The following is a 17,362-nucleotide window of genomic DNA, read 5'->3' as shown; positions in this document are numbered from 1 at the left end:
AAGAGCTGAACAGTACACGGGTCTTCGTCGTCTACGTCGAAAGTTGCAAGTACAATCCTGACCCCTTGAGGCTATTGTCGTCTCCTAATACAAGTTGTATTCGAATGCAGCTTGTATTAGTACGCTTAATTGAATAGGAATATAATAATATTTGTAATAATTTCAAAATGTCGTTGTTGGTTTTATTTTTATATTTATAATAAAGTTGTCTCGTTTTCTTACTGTAAGCATTTATTTAAACAATTTATTATTTTAATAATATAAATTATACATAGTCGTCTGAAAGTGAAACCGAAACTAATATGTATGTAATATTTTTTATATAATAAGTATGTAATTATGTACATGTAATATTTGTATAATACAAGCAGTCTCCAATTAGATATTCGTGGACCCTTGTCGTTAAGGATGAAATTTTCAACTACTTGAGATTTCTCTCATTCTCCAGCATAAAAATGATGTTATATATTTATGCAGGATAATCAAATTATTCAAATTTCATGTTTCATTCATCCGATGTTTGTTGAATAATGCATAGAGAATAATTATATTTTTTTAAATACAATACGATATTGAATACAAGGCTACGTTATATAAATAGAAAATTGGCAACTTTTATTAAAAATACCAGTTGGTTACAAAAGTTTGGCTAATTTCCTTAAGTTGTGTAACTGTTGATGACTTTTGGAAGATTTACAGTACAGTAACAGCCTGTTAATGTCCCACTGCTGGGCTAAGGCCTCCTCTCCCTTTTTGAGGAGAAGGTTTTTAGAGCTTATTCCACCACGCTGCTCCAATGCTGGTTGGTAGAATACACATGTGACATAATTTCAATGAAATTAGACACATGCAGGTTTCCTTACGATGTTTTCCTTCACCGTCAAGCACGAGATGAATTTTAATCACAAATTAAGCACATGAAAATTCAGTGGTGCTTACTCGGGTTTGAACCCACGATCATCGGTTAAGATTCACGTGTCTAACCACTAAGCCATCTCGGCTTACATTGAACCAAAGCTCGTTCGAAGTTTATCTAGAACTGAGAGAGAAAAACAATAATGTCTTGGAAGATTTACAAACATCGAAATTATCAACTATATCAGTTGAATCGTAAATTAATATCTATTATGATTTCATCACACATACACCTATTTATCTAAAATATAGGATTATCGCCAACCCTTCCTTATGTATTACCATTGTTTTGTTTATTAAATAAATTTATTTATAATTGGCAGGAATAATAATAAATAATATAATCATAAAAGAATTATATTATATTTGGTAAATTAAGAGGTACAAAGGTAGTACTTCCTTTCTTTACGATTACGGAATCAAACAAAGAAATCTAATCTACTTTATTGTTCTATTATGATTATATCCTTTATTTATTATATTATTTGCCGCCTACATGTTAAAAAGGACAAAACCATAATTATATGCGGATACCGAGTAGCTCTTGCAAGTTAAATTCATTAATAAAGTTTGACTTGTTTCTTTTTAAGTAAATTATAAAGTAATATTTACTCACTTCAGAAATAGAATCTATCTACCATTATCTCTCAGACCATAAAATGTTTGTTTATTTACTTATTCTCCTATTAAAAATAAGAAATATCTTAAATAGAAAGCAGGAAAGCAAATTTTTCAGAGTGTCTCTCTCCTTTCACCGCGGTACTTCACGCGGTCGGTTCGTATCAACACTTGACGCTGGTCTTTGAAAGCATGACAACCTTAACCAATAACCCATTATAATACTTATTCCGAAGATATAGGGGCTACTTTGCGATGAGTTGCTAGGTGTGTACAATCCGTACCACTTTATCCCCAAGCGTTTCAGATTACCTCTCAACCCTAGTATTGTGTTTTGCGAGGGTAGTCTGTAATTATTTTTGAAGGGAACGAACGGTACAGAAATGGATTTTGTATGAAAGTGGTGTAAAATATTTTATTTCTTATAAATATTTGTGTAACTAGCTAGTGCCGTATGTTTTCAACAGAATAAAAGAGACCCACTCCATCTTAATGGATTGGATGTCATGAGAGACGAGTAGTGATTTTTTGTTAAGCGCAAATATTAAAACCATTAAGCATTAAAGCACCTCAACCGCATGTATAGCGGGAAACCAATCCACTAGAAGAAGCAAGCCCAAGAAGGGTTGGGTTGGTTAAAAGCAAGTCGCTGGCCGTATTCTGCAAAATCCTTTTTCATGCAGTGGTGAACGCAATTGTGCAGTCTCTAGATAAATGACATAAGGGCAAGCAAAAATGATGAACTGACCTTTGCTTTACGTTACGAGTGCATTACTCTCATAAAATAAAATGAATTAATTCATCTTTCAGAAACTTTTCCATCAAATTTTTGCGTAATACCTTTTATCGATTAACTTTCTGCTTTATAAACATACTTTATTTATTGTTTATGAAAATATAAAAAACTACTTTATATGAAGATTGTAATTTATATTTTAATAATATATTTATGTTATAATCATACCTTTAATAGTTCCACGATATACGGTGTAATGAAAGCTGCAGGTTTAAATTGGTGCCTTTGCGTTTTAAAAGAAATTGATATTGGTTTATTGGAATGTTTGAGATTAATAGCTTTCGACACTGTTTGATGTATGAAAATTGACATTTAGGCTTAGCACGCACTACGTTTAGACTGATATTTAAAAGGTAATTTTTTATAATTGGATAGCGGTTTGAGACCGCACCATTTTTTTGTGTTTTATATTTTAGTACAGTGGCACACGTACAGCGGTTAATCCTGTTCAGTTTTGGTATTCAGTATCGACCGAGCGAGCGCCACAACACACGCTGCTCGCCAGAAGTCCATTGCGGTAATGAAATATAATTAAGCAAAACACCAGCCGTTGTGAGTGATTGTGAGCGGTTTGGCGGTTTGGCGTTTTCAGTTATTCTTAAACAGCTTGCGTTTAGCCAGTGTCCGCTAAGCCATAAGCCACCTATGTACTTTTTCATGGGCATTTTTTATACTATCATTTTGTTGTGGTTAGTATAAACACACCGCTATGGGCATTGCAGCTCAACAACTTCTATATTATTCAACAGATTGTCATGACAATCTATATAATATATAAGCGAAATATTACACAGACTGTCTCAACACGATATCTCCGAAACTATAGGTCCGATTGACTTGTAATTTACACAGTTACTCCTTTCACAACCTCGTCTATGTTGGGAAAGGAACTCATTCGTATTTTATGCAAATCCTAATTCAAAATATTTTTTCATTATCTACCCGTGCGAAGTCGGGGCTAGCTAGGTAGCTAGTTGATACGCTTTGTAACATTAATCAATATTATAAAATACCTAAAAATACATTTAAAACTTTTGTTTGATTAATAGTTATTAGTTTTTCTACCACAAAACAGCAATACTTGATATTGTTGTGTTCCGGTTTGAAGGGTGAGTGAGCCAGTGTAATTACAGGCACAAGGGACATAAAATCTTAGTTCCCAAGGTTGGTGGCGCATTGGCTATAAGCGATGGTTGACATTTCTTACAATGCCAATGTCTAAGGGCGTTTGGTGACCACTTACCGACAGGTGGCCCATATGCTCGTCCACCTTCCTATTCTATAAAAAAAAAACTTGGTATTCGTTGTAATGCATTTTTTCATAAACAGATTATTACACAAATAATTGTGTAAAAATACTTAAACAGGTTTTATACTATATGTATTAGATATTACATTCGCTTGTCTTCATTATCATTAAAAATATAAATCAGATGAATAATTTACGATGAACGATGGATGAATATAGATAAATTATGGATGAATACGACAAAAACAAAGAAAAATTCATTTACATGTAAAAAAATAAGACGCAAATTAATTGTTTATTTATTCGAATGGTTCTGGTGGCCAGGAAATACGTCATTATAATATAAATAATAATGGAAATCTAGTTCAATTGAAAACCTCTTTCATATACTTATTATTTTCACGCGAATAATTCCGTGAACTTAGAAACAATGGTTATAAAACAATGCTAATATAACAATGTATTCATTAAGAATGTATATTTTATTGTCAGTGAATGAGAATATAAATTTTCTTTTACATATCATGTTAAATATATACTTATTTAAGTTCTAAATGTAAGTAATTTTTATTTAAATAAATTTGTCAATGCCGTCAATAATTAGTTTTATATATTTATAAAGAGAAATATTAATTATTTATAATAAAAAATCACTATAATAATAATAAAAGCCGAGCTGTTGAGAATGACTAAATAATAATAACAAAAATGTCCAAGAGATATTAACCAATAATCCGATAGGACGACAATCCGACACGACCGGAAAGAGTTCAGGCGCAGGACCAACGCTTTACGTGCTTTCCGAGGCACGGGAGTGTACACACTTCCAATTTCCAGACTCCGGCTCACTCAGTAGCACTGAGAATTTTCTGAGAGAAAAATCCAATAACTTTTTAATGGCCCGCTCTGGGATTGATCTGAGATGATGGGAACCCAGGACCTCCGGGTCTGCGGGCTTTCATCAAGCCACTAGACCAAAGAGGCAATCAAAAGTAAAAAAAAACAGTATAGTATCTAATTAAAAGTCATATTTAAGTATATTTTTTATTCAAGTAAGTTCATAAAAGCTCTTTTGTTTCGTTATGTCAGTATTGAATTAATCAACTAAGTATGACTTCTATCGATTCAATATGTAAATTATAACTTGAAACACCGGGAAGATAGTCAGCTGTATTTTCCACCAATTTTCACACGTGTTTTGAATAAATAAAATTATATATAAGTTAAGTTAAAATACCACAGCAAGAACTATGCTTTTCTATAAATTTAATCCTAAATAAATATATTAAAGGAACCGTTAACTTTTTTACCGATAAAACCCCTGTATGCTATTCTACAATGAGATTCCTACATATGAAATTTTATCAATGTCCCTTCAGCCGTTTAAGTTTTTAAAAGTAAATTATGGAATTACGATAAATATCAGATATGTATCCATTGCAACTAACATTTTTTTGATAAAAAGTATCCTTTGTGAATTATCATCAAAATCTGTTTATTTGTTTTAAAACAAAGCGGTACTTACAATTAAATTTTAGATTATTATTTTTATTTAGTAAGCACCAACCACTCATCAGTTATTCTACCGCCAAACAGCAATATTTAATTGTCTTGTTCCGGTTTGAAGGGTGAGTGAGTCAGACTAACTACAGACACAAGGGACATCTTAGTTCCCAAAGTTGATAGCACAATGATGGTTAATATTTCTTACTACATGAATGTTTATGAGCGATGGTGATGGTGATGGATTTACCATCAGGTGGCAGAATGCCCGTCCCAAACCAAAACCATTTTTTTAACCTTTCATATCTCTAAATACATGTTGTCCGTATCTTTTGTGTATCTTTCTATCCAATTAAAAAAAATATCAATTTATATAATAATAAATTAAATAGTTTTAAAAAGAAAGTTTTCTGTTGAAAACAAAATCTTTTATCATAATATGATAAAACGAGAATAGTGCTGTCCCTATAAAAAATATTACACCATTCAAAATACTCATTCATATTCAACTCGCATAAAATCACAATTCGGAGCGAAGTGAACGAAAGAAATGAACGATTTATTTCGCCTTTTATCCGCCGAATTGAATTTTCGACGAATGAAGTTTTGGCAAATTTAATTTTCATCGCTTATTGTTTAAGTAACAGCTGACGAAACGCATTAAAATATTGTAAGGAGTTTTCCCATTTGCATTCTCTTCCCTTTTAGCAACTGATTGTACTGAAGTGGAAAATGAAAACCTTAAGCGAATTAACAAGCTTGAAAATGTTTTCATTCAATTCAGAAACAAAGTACGAGTTTACATGTTTATACTTATATATATATATACATTTATTAGTTATCTACACAAATAAGTGAAATTAAAGTGTCTGCCTATAGTTTCCAAATAACTGCCTCTTTTTAAATTAAATTAATATTTACGAGTTAACAAAACCAAAAAAAGGCCTTCACAATAAACAATCTATTTTTTTATTTTAGACAAGACACAGTTGGCTACATATTAATTTAAATATTTTATATGTGTAATTCAAAATTTTATAAGCATTATGTATGTTAAACTTTTTAAAGCATATGCGTCACAGGCTGAATTCGCGCTGGCGAAGCCACGGCTTTTGCTAGTTATTTTATAAATTATATTATGTTCATTAACAAACCTGTCACTGGAAACCAGTATGAGCTGCGTGTTGGCATACTTTGATCGTCGCTTGCGCACTGCTGATAGAGCAGCGCAAAGACTCGGGGCAAACGACCGGCATGGTGGGCACTGGTGGAAGAGTTATAAATATTGGTGTTACACACTTTTGACTTAGCATTATGTACTATTTAAAGATAAGATTTATAATGTGAAGTTTATTTTACTTAAAATATAAATTTAGTATGGAATTCGACATGCCGATTTTGCAATAATGTACATAATAATAGCTATGGAAAATACTAGAAGGAATTCTTCTTAGACATACTATGTACATAATATGTGATGAAGCGAAAGCGATTATATTACGGAATTTTCTATAAAGCTTTGTCTGGACTAATGTAGGATAATATACTTAAACTATAAAGAAAATTGTCAGACGCCTAATGGCACAGGTGTGGTAGCTTTATATAAAAACAGTGTCGCATTTATTAGCTCCAGAGAAACTCAATTGTACTTTATACAAATTTATACCTTAATTATATTAATGTCCTTCAGACTTATTTCGTTGGCGGCCAATCTCAAGAAAGATTAGTGAACTGCGCATTAGATATTTTAGTGCACCAGCGAGTGGAGAAATACAGGTGCACTCCCTATTCCCTAACTCTCATAATCCGATGGGACAGCAATCCGACACAACCGAAAATAATTCAGGCGCAGGACCGACGGCTTTTCGTGCTTTCCATGACACGGGAGTGTGTAAACGCTTCCAACTTCCAGACTCCGGGCTGCTAATGTGAATTTTCTGACAAAAAACCCTAATAACTTTTTATTGACTCAACCAGGACATTGAACTCACTCTAGACCAATCAACCAGCCTTTATTATACGCTTGGGACGTGGTTACTTTTTGTTACATAACCAGGACGACTAATTAATTCGTATTTTTCTTACCCAGTGTGCAGCGAAATAGAAGACTCTAACAGCATCAAGGGGCAACTGCTCGTAGAGTTTCTTATGTTCTCCATCCAGCTCGACTCCTCTCAGGACCTCATCTAGCGGTGGTGCAGGCCAAGGAAATCGTTCTCCAGAAGGATCACTGAGCAGTGCATCTCTGACCGCGCGTCCTCTGATCACGAGAGTAGGGATGCCTACTGCTATACTGTATTTCTGAGTGAGACGTCGCTGAAAAGATAAATACTGGTTTAAAATAAAACACGAAAGTAGAGTAACAGCCCGTAAATGTCCCACTGTAGTACAACAGCCTTCTAATCGGGAATCTGAATGCGGATTGGTGAATACAAATATAACCGAGACATAGAGGTATAAGCGCGATATTTCCCTTCACCGTTTCGCACGAGATGAATAATAAACACAAATTAAGAAGTCGTGACATGACATGTCTTATCCATTAGCTACGTTTTCTCGGCTAGTAGACCTATTATATCAAAATTATATTATTCACGACACAATCATGCACACATACATAATCGCCCCCGCACACGTTTTTTCTTTCTTTTTTATATATCCTGGGATATTATTCACACACGGCCATCTGATCCCAAACTAAGCAGAGCTTGTACTATGGAAACCAGACAACTGGTATACTACATATACTACTTTTTTTGTAAATACATTCTTATATAGATAATTACACCCAGACTCAGGACAAACAGATATGTTCATGCACACAAATGTCTGTCCTGGGTGGGAATCGAACCCACAACCTTCGGCGTGAAAGGCAACTATCTACCAACCACGCCAACCGGCCCTATAAAACCTTTGACTTTTTGGATATAATGGACAGAAAAATTACTTGACGGTATTATGTATTAGTTAAGTTAGTGTTACTACATGACAGAGGGACATATTATCTTAGTTCCCAAGGTTGGTGGCGCATTGGCGATGTAAGAAATGGTTAATATTTATAACGGCGCCAATATCTATGAGCAGTTGTGACCACTTACAATCAGATGGCTTATTTGTCAGTTCTATATATAAAATAAATTTAATCTTAAATATTTAATAAGATTTACAACAGATTATAATGACATTTCAGTTGTTTTATTCTGTGTTCTGTGTTTATAGTTACATACATAATACAATCGGGTATTAAATCATACAGTAACAGCCTGTTAATGTCCCACTGCTGGGCTAAGGCCTCCTCTCCCTTTTTGAGGAGAAGGTTTAGAGCTTATTCCACCACGCTGCTCTAATGCGGGTTGGTAGAATACACATGTGACATAATTTCAATGAAATTAGACACATGCAGGTTTCCTCACGATGTTTTCCTTCACCGTCAAGCACGAGATGAATTATAATCACAAATTAAGCACATGAAAATTCAGTGGTGCTTGCCCGGGTTTGAACCCACGATCATCGGTTAAGATTCACGCGTTCTAACCACTGGGCCATCTCGGCTTTTAAATCATAGGATAATTTATTATTATCAGCTGTAAGCTAGTCTAAAATCATAAACAAAGCTTAAATCGTACCCGGACATAATGATGTTTCGTACAATACGTATAATGCCACAGCATCCACAAATCTGCCGCACGTTACTGTCTCGTTGCAGGGGTAGGTGGAGCTACATAACTCAATCTCGTATTACAAACGGATATAGAAGGCAGTGTTGATTTTTGATTAATGGTAACAGTTTACAAATGATAATATAACACATTCAATGTGCTTTTAAATAACGATATTTATAATTTATACACTTAAGTTACGTTTTTTAAGTTAAACATAGTTATAAATATATTATATTCTTTTTAGCTTTGCTAAGTTTATCATATGTAAACACACTACGGTCTCACTAACGACATTTTTTGCAAATCGTTTTAAGAAGGTTTTATATGTTTTGTCCGTGAACTTTTAAATTTACAGTAGTTTATGATTGTCTTACTAAAAACTAGATATTATAGAACTATAGAAGTCACGAGGTTAAGAAATTTGCATTTAAAGTTTACACATTCATAAAAAAGAATGTGCTCAAAAATGTTTAGCCTCCTAAAGATAATATATATATATATATATATTAAAAAGTAACAATGAGTGTGCTCGCTTTTATAATTACAAAAACAAGGCACATCTCCACAAGAGTTTAATAATTGGCAAAGTGTTTATCCATGTAAGTCACGTATAACATATTGCAAACGAGCCAGAAGTGACCGAGCAACATTAGGTGGTCCATTGCACAGTCTGCCTTCATGATATTTCCAAAGAATATAAAACTCATTTCGGGATATTGTTTCCGTCGCAACAGTCGTGTTCAACGATCAAGCTAAAACGATCCTGCTCAAAACCGAAAGAGTACCGGCTACTGCACGTTATTACAGTTGCAGACATGGCTAAATCAATACGGTATACTAAGTAGTAATGCCATTCGTTATTTGAAATTCGAGGATTGAATTCGTATAAATAATACTGGCATTTTATTTACTCAATTTTTTTAATATTGATTTTTTTTTATACTTGTCTGAACTATTTGTGTTTGAATTAATTTATTATATGTAAAAACAGTTAATTTTAATACTTAATATAAATGTCATGTAATTTATGTAGTTATAATATATTTTGGAAAAAATGATTATTATTAACAAGTAGTTAATAATATGATATATGTTTTCAAAAGAAATATTCAAGTTCTAGAAAATTTATTTTTATAATATTTTTTTTCGGATCTAACAGGATTTTTTGTCAAAATCCTTAATGAAAAAAAATAATACATTATTGAATTTTAAATATTTTAGCCGGCAACAATAACAACATAAACAGTTTAATATTTTTTTACCGGTAAAAATAACCATCGGGTACACGGACGGTACCGGAAACGAGAGGTATATTTGGAATTGTCCCAACGTTTGATCTCAACCAGTCAACATAAACTGACCTACCTCAACTCGGAACACTTAGGATTTTCAAAGACAAACTATACTTTTAATTCGCACAGGCTTTATGATCTTTATATGTGGTGAATGAAAATGACTCTCTTGTTTTTCACGATATCTGCAATGGCGTGGATTCCATGTACAATCATTATATGCAACATTAATACATTTATTAAATATATTACGACCCGATAATGTCCGACATAAAACTATCCAATATAATGCGCGTATCCTCGCGTATATCTTTGTATCATTATGGTGCTATGTCAGAAACCTTTACACATGAGCTAACAACTATTTTTCATCTATTTTTCAAAGAATATTAACAAACACAGACAGTAACATTTATGTACTTACTTAAGATTTGTATGATCGTTCAACAAACGTGTAATACTCTACTACTCCACAAATAGTTAACAAAAATACGTTAAAATGAGACACGTTCAATAATGGAACTGCATTATTCGTACGTAAAGCTCGAAACGATTTTAATCATATTTAGCAGCGCATAATGCTCACAGTACATAACACTTAAGTACATCTACAATATTGTTTTTAAAATGAGAAATATTTTGCTGTATTTAAACTAAAACATTTTACAACGTGAAATATAATATCCGCACATAATCGCGCTTGCTGTGTTGAAGATGAGTTGCGACATCGGGCTTTTAGCTGATTACTCCAGTATTTTACTGCGACCCACAAACAAGAATGCTCCTAAAATTAAAAAGTTACCTCACAATTTGTATTTTTAATATTAATATCGAAATTAAATATTCTTAAAATAATATTGCTAACATGAGATTATTGTAAACATTGCTAAGTGGCTGATTAGTTAAAATACTTTAAACAATTATCTCCCTTTCTGTCATTAATGATTTGACATTTGAAAGAAGAAGGCACGTCATTGTTTAAATAATAAATCGTTAAACAACATAATAAAATGAAATTAATATAATTTCGTAAAATGGAAACCTAATAGTGCCGGCAGGCCAATACGCATTTAGACGAAAAACATCAAAAAAAATACGGCAGTCATAGGAAATTCAATAATATGAAAATACCTAAATGAATCAAAAATACATTACTAAAACCGATTATTTTGTAATTGGAACTAACGCGTTCCGATTGTGATAGCACTCAAAACAATTTATGATAATATGTTATCTTGTTTAAATGAATTTTATTTATGCAACTTACTCATATCGTATCATCGTAACGTTGACTAACCTTTCAAAATAAAAATATAAAATAAATTAAATGGGGATTTCTTTGTCAAGTTCTCCTATCTAGAGTTCAAATGACTAATCTGTTAGACAAATTTACTTCGGAGGAACAGACATGAAGTTATTCGTTTGGTAATTGTATTAATTTAATCTGCTATATTTTATTTTCATTTTTGCGATCTACTTCGTAGCAACCAATCCTTAAATGAGCAAGGTATTTTTTTTAAATGCTAGTAGAACTCAGTCACATATTAAACGACCCCCTTGTAATATCATTAAAAAATATTTTAAATTCTTTTGGTTTTATTTAATTATGTCACTGTTAGCATTACGATTCTTTCATTTTAATCGAGAATTTCGATCTCGAGATTCAATAATACGAAATGCAATAGGTATATATATTATGTCTTTCAATGCAAGGAATTATTTACAAACAAAAAACCTTTCCTTAACTTTTTAATGTTGGTTAGTTCTATTCGTACATTTTATTACTTGTATCATTTGCAAAGGTATATTTGCTTGTAATACCCACCTCATTTCCGAGAAGGGAAAGTGCGGCGCCAGACAAGGCCCACATAAGGGGTGACGCTGACGCTTCGAGGGGTGATATAAAAAATTCACTCCGCTAATTCAAGCAAGCAAGATTTTTAAGCACAAATTAAAATTCTTTCGTTACTGATGTCGCTAAATTGGAAGTATTTAATTCTTAAACAATCCATTATTCTGAGCTATTCATTTTCTAATGACAAGAATTAATTTTTTTTTTCTTTCTGCGTCACAATTCTATTCACTGTTACAAATAATTATTACAATTATAGATTATATTTCATACAAGACTTGAATACATATTTTCTATGTACTGAAGTTTACTTATACGTAGTAGGTATTTTAAATATGAAATAAGTTTGTTTGTTTGTAATGATTTTACGTCTTAACTATTCCACCAAACATGATATTTTTCATACACAAAGTCAGGAGTACAGAAAAGGACATAGGGTACCTAATACTAACCACACGTTGGCAAAATCGCAGGCGGAAACTAGTCATAATATAATTCTTTCTTATTGTTAGAAAAATCCTAAAGTTTAATTTTCAGGTAAAGTTGCTAGGTGGATTCGATTTGATGTACATATAGGTTAGCTTTAAGATCAAGAAAAAAAGAGATGCCATGGGGTAATAAATTCCTTATTTCAATATCCATGTCCCCATTAAATAAGGTCTCGCTACGATTTGCAGAGGATATATAATGACCGCTACTTTGGACTCCTGTGTCTCGGAAAGCACGTTGTTACATAGAAAGTCGTTGGGTCTCCATCTGAGCCCTACCTTTGTTTAAGCCGCCATATTTGATTATAGGAGCGTAGAAACTACACTAAATATCTTCGGAGCAGTTGGCTAATTTTTGTTGAAAATGTCGCCCTGGCGGATATCGATCAGACAGGCATCATTATAGAAATCAATCAATGTTTCTATTTTATAAGTCACTATTAAGTATCCCTAAATATAATATATCCGTTTGTTATATGTATAAAGAATGATTATTGTGTGTATAAAAATACTAGTAGTATTTGGAACCATCAAGATTAAGAGCCAGACTAAGTGGCGATCGGAGTGGAAGCGACCGTTTCCCTTTTATTATCCCCGTTCCACTTGCTTGCTCACCCCACTGAATTACTATTGCAACAACCCTATCTCCGCTTACTGGATTACTGTAAATCATCTCAAACCCTTAGCGACATAAACTATGTGCTATAGTTCTGGGAGCCAATTTTGTAAATAAAGCATATTTGCAAATCTGCGTGAAATACGAGCGTAATATATAATCGAGATATAAGAATTTATGAAAAACCATGCAATATAAAGAGAGAAATTTTGAGATGTTATTAGGCCGTTTCCTTTACGTCTTATAACTTTTAGAAGCACTAACTGCAGAAAATACGTCCTTTAAAGAGGTGAACCTCATTTAGCGGGTTGCATTCGAGGTTTAATTATATGGCGTATAAAAAGCATGTTTAGCATGAAAGCGGTGTAAACGAGCTGCCTCGAGAGGTCGACGTTGAAGGGTGCTTGTGAAGACGTCAACCTAGCGGGTTTTAAGTATTTTTGCATAAAACATTGACGAGTGAAATTTTATTTTAAAGTTTTGTAGCCATTTTGACGTATCTTGGAATTACTTTAATTTGGTTTTGTTGGTTAGTTGCATAATGTTAGTTAGTTTGGTTTGTGTTTTCAACAATTTCAATAAAAATATTTTTTATAACATTTTAATTTTAATAATTTAAATAATTTATAACATTTTAATTTTCATTTTAATCCGACCCTCTTCTGAATCGAGCTTACATTGATTTTTATGTATTTTATCAAAGTTGTTCGTATGGAAGTTTTTGGCAATTTGTAGTTTCCAGGTCGTAAGTTTCTTTTATGGTCTAATCGATCGTAAAAACGAAATATGCTTGTATGATAAGGTATTTTAATTATTCTTGGCTATTCGCGACAGATTCAATGTCTTCAAGAAAGACAATCTTATTTTTTAGAAAGCCTCAACGTCTTTGAGATCATGAAGTTCAGTGCCCTACCTGTAATAAAGTAAAATGTGAAATGTTTATTTTTCAAACAGAGGGATGAGTATAATGTAGATGAGATGTGGATGAGATTATGAAGTTTCTTTTGAATGTTTTCTATCTGATAACTGTTTTATTTTATGTCATAACTTTTAAATCAATTTTGTTATATTTTCAATTTGTAGATATTTTATTTTATTGTTACTTATATTTACTGTTAGTGTAATAGGATTAATTAATACATTAGGCGTTGCAAGTATACATATGTGTTATGCTAGCTGAATAGTCAACACTGGTCAGAAATATATTTAAATTTTTGAGCCTAAGTGTGGACATGGTTTCTGTGACATTGTCCTCTCTACTGCTTTGTGGAGCGAATGTCTTCTGTATCAGTAATTATTTACCTTCGAATCAATATTATTCTTAATTCGGATTTTAACACTATTTATAAATTACTACAAATATTGTCAAATGTTCTGGAATATGGAATAAGGTTTTATATATCCTCAGACATGATTAAAAGATTCAGAAATGTATTACTTTTACATGTTTATGATAAGTACAAATATTTATATGTATCGACGCTTCTGTCAGACGACCGTAGGTATAATATATTACTATTTTACATTTTGTCATTGCACCACGCTATCACAGGTAGTAGTTAGTGTTGTATCTTGAAAATTACACGTCAATGCGACAACGAGAGTGTGTGTCAATTAATCTGAATGTATCCGCATCGAATATCGATGGCTATATACATATGTTACGACGCGTGTGATAGCTTTTTGCAATTAGTATTACGTTTTCAATAGGTATATTTTTAATAAAGAAAAAACTGTTTTTGTTTTTTCATTGATACTTATTATTTTATTTTAAAATAAAATTACGAATGTGTTTGAAAAAAGGTGATTGAACTTTACATTGCAATTTTTTGTTTGTTATTAATGTGCACAGACGGTACCAATATGTATATGCTCTTAAATGTAAAACGTTTTATTAGATTTTTTTTTTATTTTTATTGCTACCAGTTATATTTAATATTTTATGAACTAAATTTCAACATTTCTTTATATTAGGATATGTTTTAATAAAATAAAAGTTATTATAAATGATGTTGTGAAGTCTTTCCGAAAAAGTTTATAAAAAGGGAGGTAGCTTTGTAAACGGACTGACTCTCTTGCTGTTTTCGAATTAGATTAAAATTATAGTGAAATTCTCAAAGTTGTTTCTTTATTTTTACCAGCTTATAATTTAATTACCATCTTGCCGTTTTGTAAGTAAAGAATAATGTTTTACAAGCTTATTTAAAAAATGCATTGCATTGCCTGTCAGACATAAGCTAGTTATATTATAAATGCGAAGTAGTTATTTATATCTGTTGTAATCACGCCGCGAGCCGATTGTAATGAAATTTGACAGGGGTAGTCTGGGAACTACAATAGCTCATAATTCAAGAGAAATAAAGATTAAATCGCGGGGATCTTTGTAAATATTTTAATCAACTTTGTATTTAAAAATAAATTAATAAATTGATTTGGATAATGAAAATACAATTTAATCGAGTATGCTCAATCATCATTTTAAAGGATTCAATTAAAAGTAAAGCACTAGTTTGCAATGTAGATTGCACCGAAAAAATAATTAAGTAAATTAAAATAAATAGTATTAATCGAACAAAAGCTTATATTTTAAACTATCAAATTGTATAAATCGAGAGAGAAGATTTTGATTATAGCACAATACTCATCTGGTGTTCGTGAAAGAAGCTTTAATATGCAACATTCATCATAACTTATCTCTTCGTTGCGGTTGGAGCCAGCCTCTTTGCATTGTCCCTGTGACGTCAGCCCATTGTGTGAACATCTCGGATCTCACTCGTATATTATGATAAGATGCTCTGAGTCATAACAGAGGTTCTTTATAAGCTGTATTTAGTTCCTAACTAATATTATGTCAAAATGTGTTTGTTTGTTTGCCATAATTTCAATTATATTTATGATGGATAACATATTATATTAAACTACTTTTTAACATCTCGAACTATATCACAAACTAATTTACTACTTACTAAGTTATTTTTTTTTGGCAGAATTTATCTGGGCAAGTAATGCAGCACATAAAAATTCAGCGGTACTTGGCCGGATTTTAACCCGCGATATTCGGTTAACATCCACGAGTTTTATCCAATGTCATCTCGACACATAACTTGGAATTCTTCGTTAATGTTATCTTGTTGGTCTTTATATCTCGTAATGTTATTCGTCTACATATATGGATGAATGGAGAGGAAACACATAACGAAAAATAAATGGGATTAGTGTAAGTAAATGATGATATCGCGTTTGAAACGTTTGTCTTTAATGTTCTTTTAGGACATTGACAGAAACAGAAATGAAACAGAAATGTGGTAATATTTGACAGTTATATTTTTATGATGTTTATTTGATGTAATAAAAAAAGTAAATTATTAAAAATCTTTAACGACTTGCCACTGACTTCACATAGAATTATAGCCATTATAAAAACTTTTAATGCAAAAATGCGTTGTATTTTACTACTTAGTGCTTTTTCTTTCAAATAATTCGAAGACGGTTTAACATTAAACGGTATTGCAACTTGTAACTTAGAACCAAGCAAATTGTTTAGAAAGTAATCACAATGATCTATTTAGTAACGCTATTCTGACAAAAGATTTTTGACAAATTTAAGTTACAATATTTATTATAAAACATATTTTAACAATGAAAAAAAAATACAAATTGAGAGTAAGTAATATGACAATTGCAGTGTTCGCGGCAGATCGTACATTTGCTTGTAAGCAATTGTCAATTACCTGATGTCACAGATCAATTATTTTACCACTAAGCATCAATTGTATTATGGTGTTCTAGTTACAAGAGTGAAAGAGCTAAAGTAATTATTCCATGTATCGCCCATGGTCGGCGGCGCGTTGGCGGTGTACAGGCTAAGGTGTGATTGATACTTAATCAAATGTACCTACTTGTGAAAGTTTACTTGAAGAAAAATATTTTAATTGGCGTACCAATGTCTATTCAAGGACCAGTTATTTGTCACTATCAGCTCATCTTGATTTAGTCTTTGTACATTGTACTCAGTCTACGCAGCTTATTTCTTTAAAGATAGTAGTCAACGTAGGTGTTCTATTCTGTAAATTTTATTTGCTATTGTACGTTCGTACTTGCCGCTCTTGATCATAGGAAGTAGTTTAAAAGATTAGATAGGTACATCATTTAAATAATGCATTAAGGCACACCATATTTGTCTCATTTTACGAACATGTTAGTTTCTAAACTCAAAAATAAGTACGTGTTATTATTTCTGAACGTATGAAAATCTGGTTTTTATTTTGTAAACATTTAGAAGTTTATCTATTTAATTTTTCCTTAAAGAAAAAATACTGTTTAAATTTTCATAGAGATGATAGATGATCATTTCATGATAGATGTTCAATG

At 31.9% G+C, this 17,362-nt stretch overlaps 1 protein-coding gene across 1 annotated transcript in view; it reads right to left on the bottom strand.

Moving 5' to 3' along the window:
• Positions 1–17,362, bottom strand: part of LOC126775219 (nucleoredoxin-like) — a 45,187-nt gene that overhangs the window by 14,109 nt on the left and 13,716 nt on the right. The window contains exons 2-3 of the mRNA XM_050497009.1: positions 7,167–7,397; positions 6,236–6,345 (exon numbers count right to left, since the gene is read on the bottom strand). Of these exons, the coding sequence (XP_050352966.1) occupies positions 6,236–6,345; positions 7,167–7,397 (341 nt within the window). The remainder of the gene's footprint in view (positions 1–6,235; positions 6,346–7,166; positions 7,398–17,362) is intronic.

Source organism: Nymphalis io, chromosome 18 (assembly GCF_905147045.1).
Source record: "Nymphalis io chromosome 18, ilAglIoxx1.1, whole genome shotgun sequence".
Lineage (NCBI taxonomy): Eukaryota > Metazoa > Arthropoda > Insecta > Lepidoptera > Nymphalidae > Nymphalis > Nymphalis io.
The sequence above is the reverse complement of the archived record's forward strand: the minus strand, read 5'-3'. Positions and strand labels throughout refer to the sequence as shown.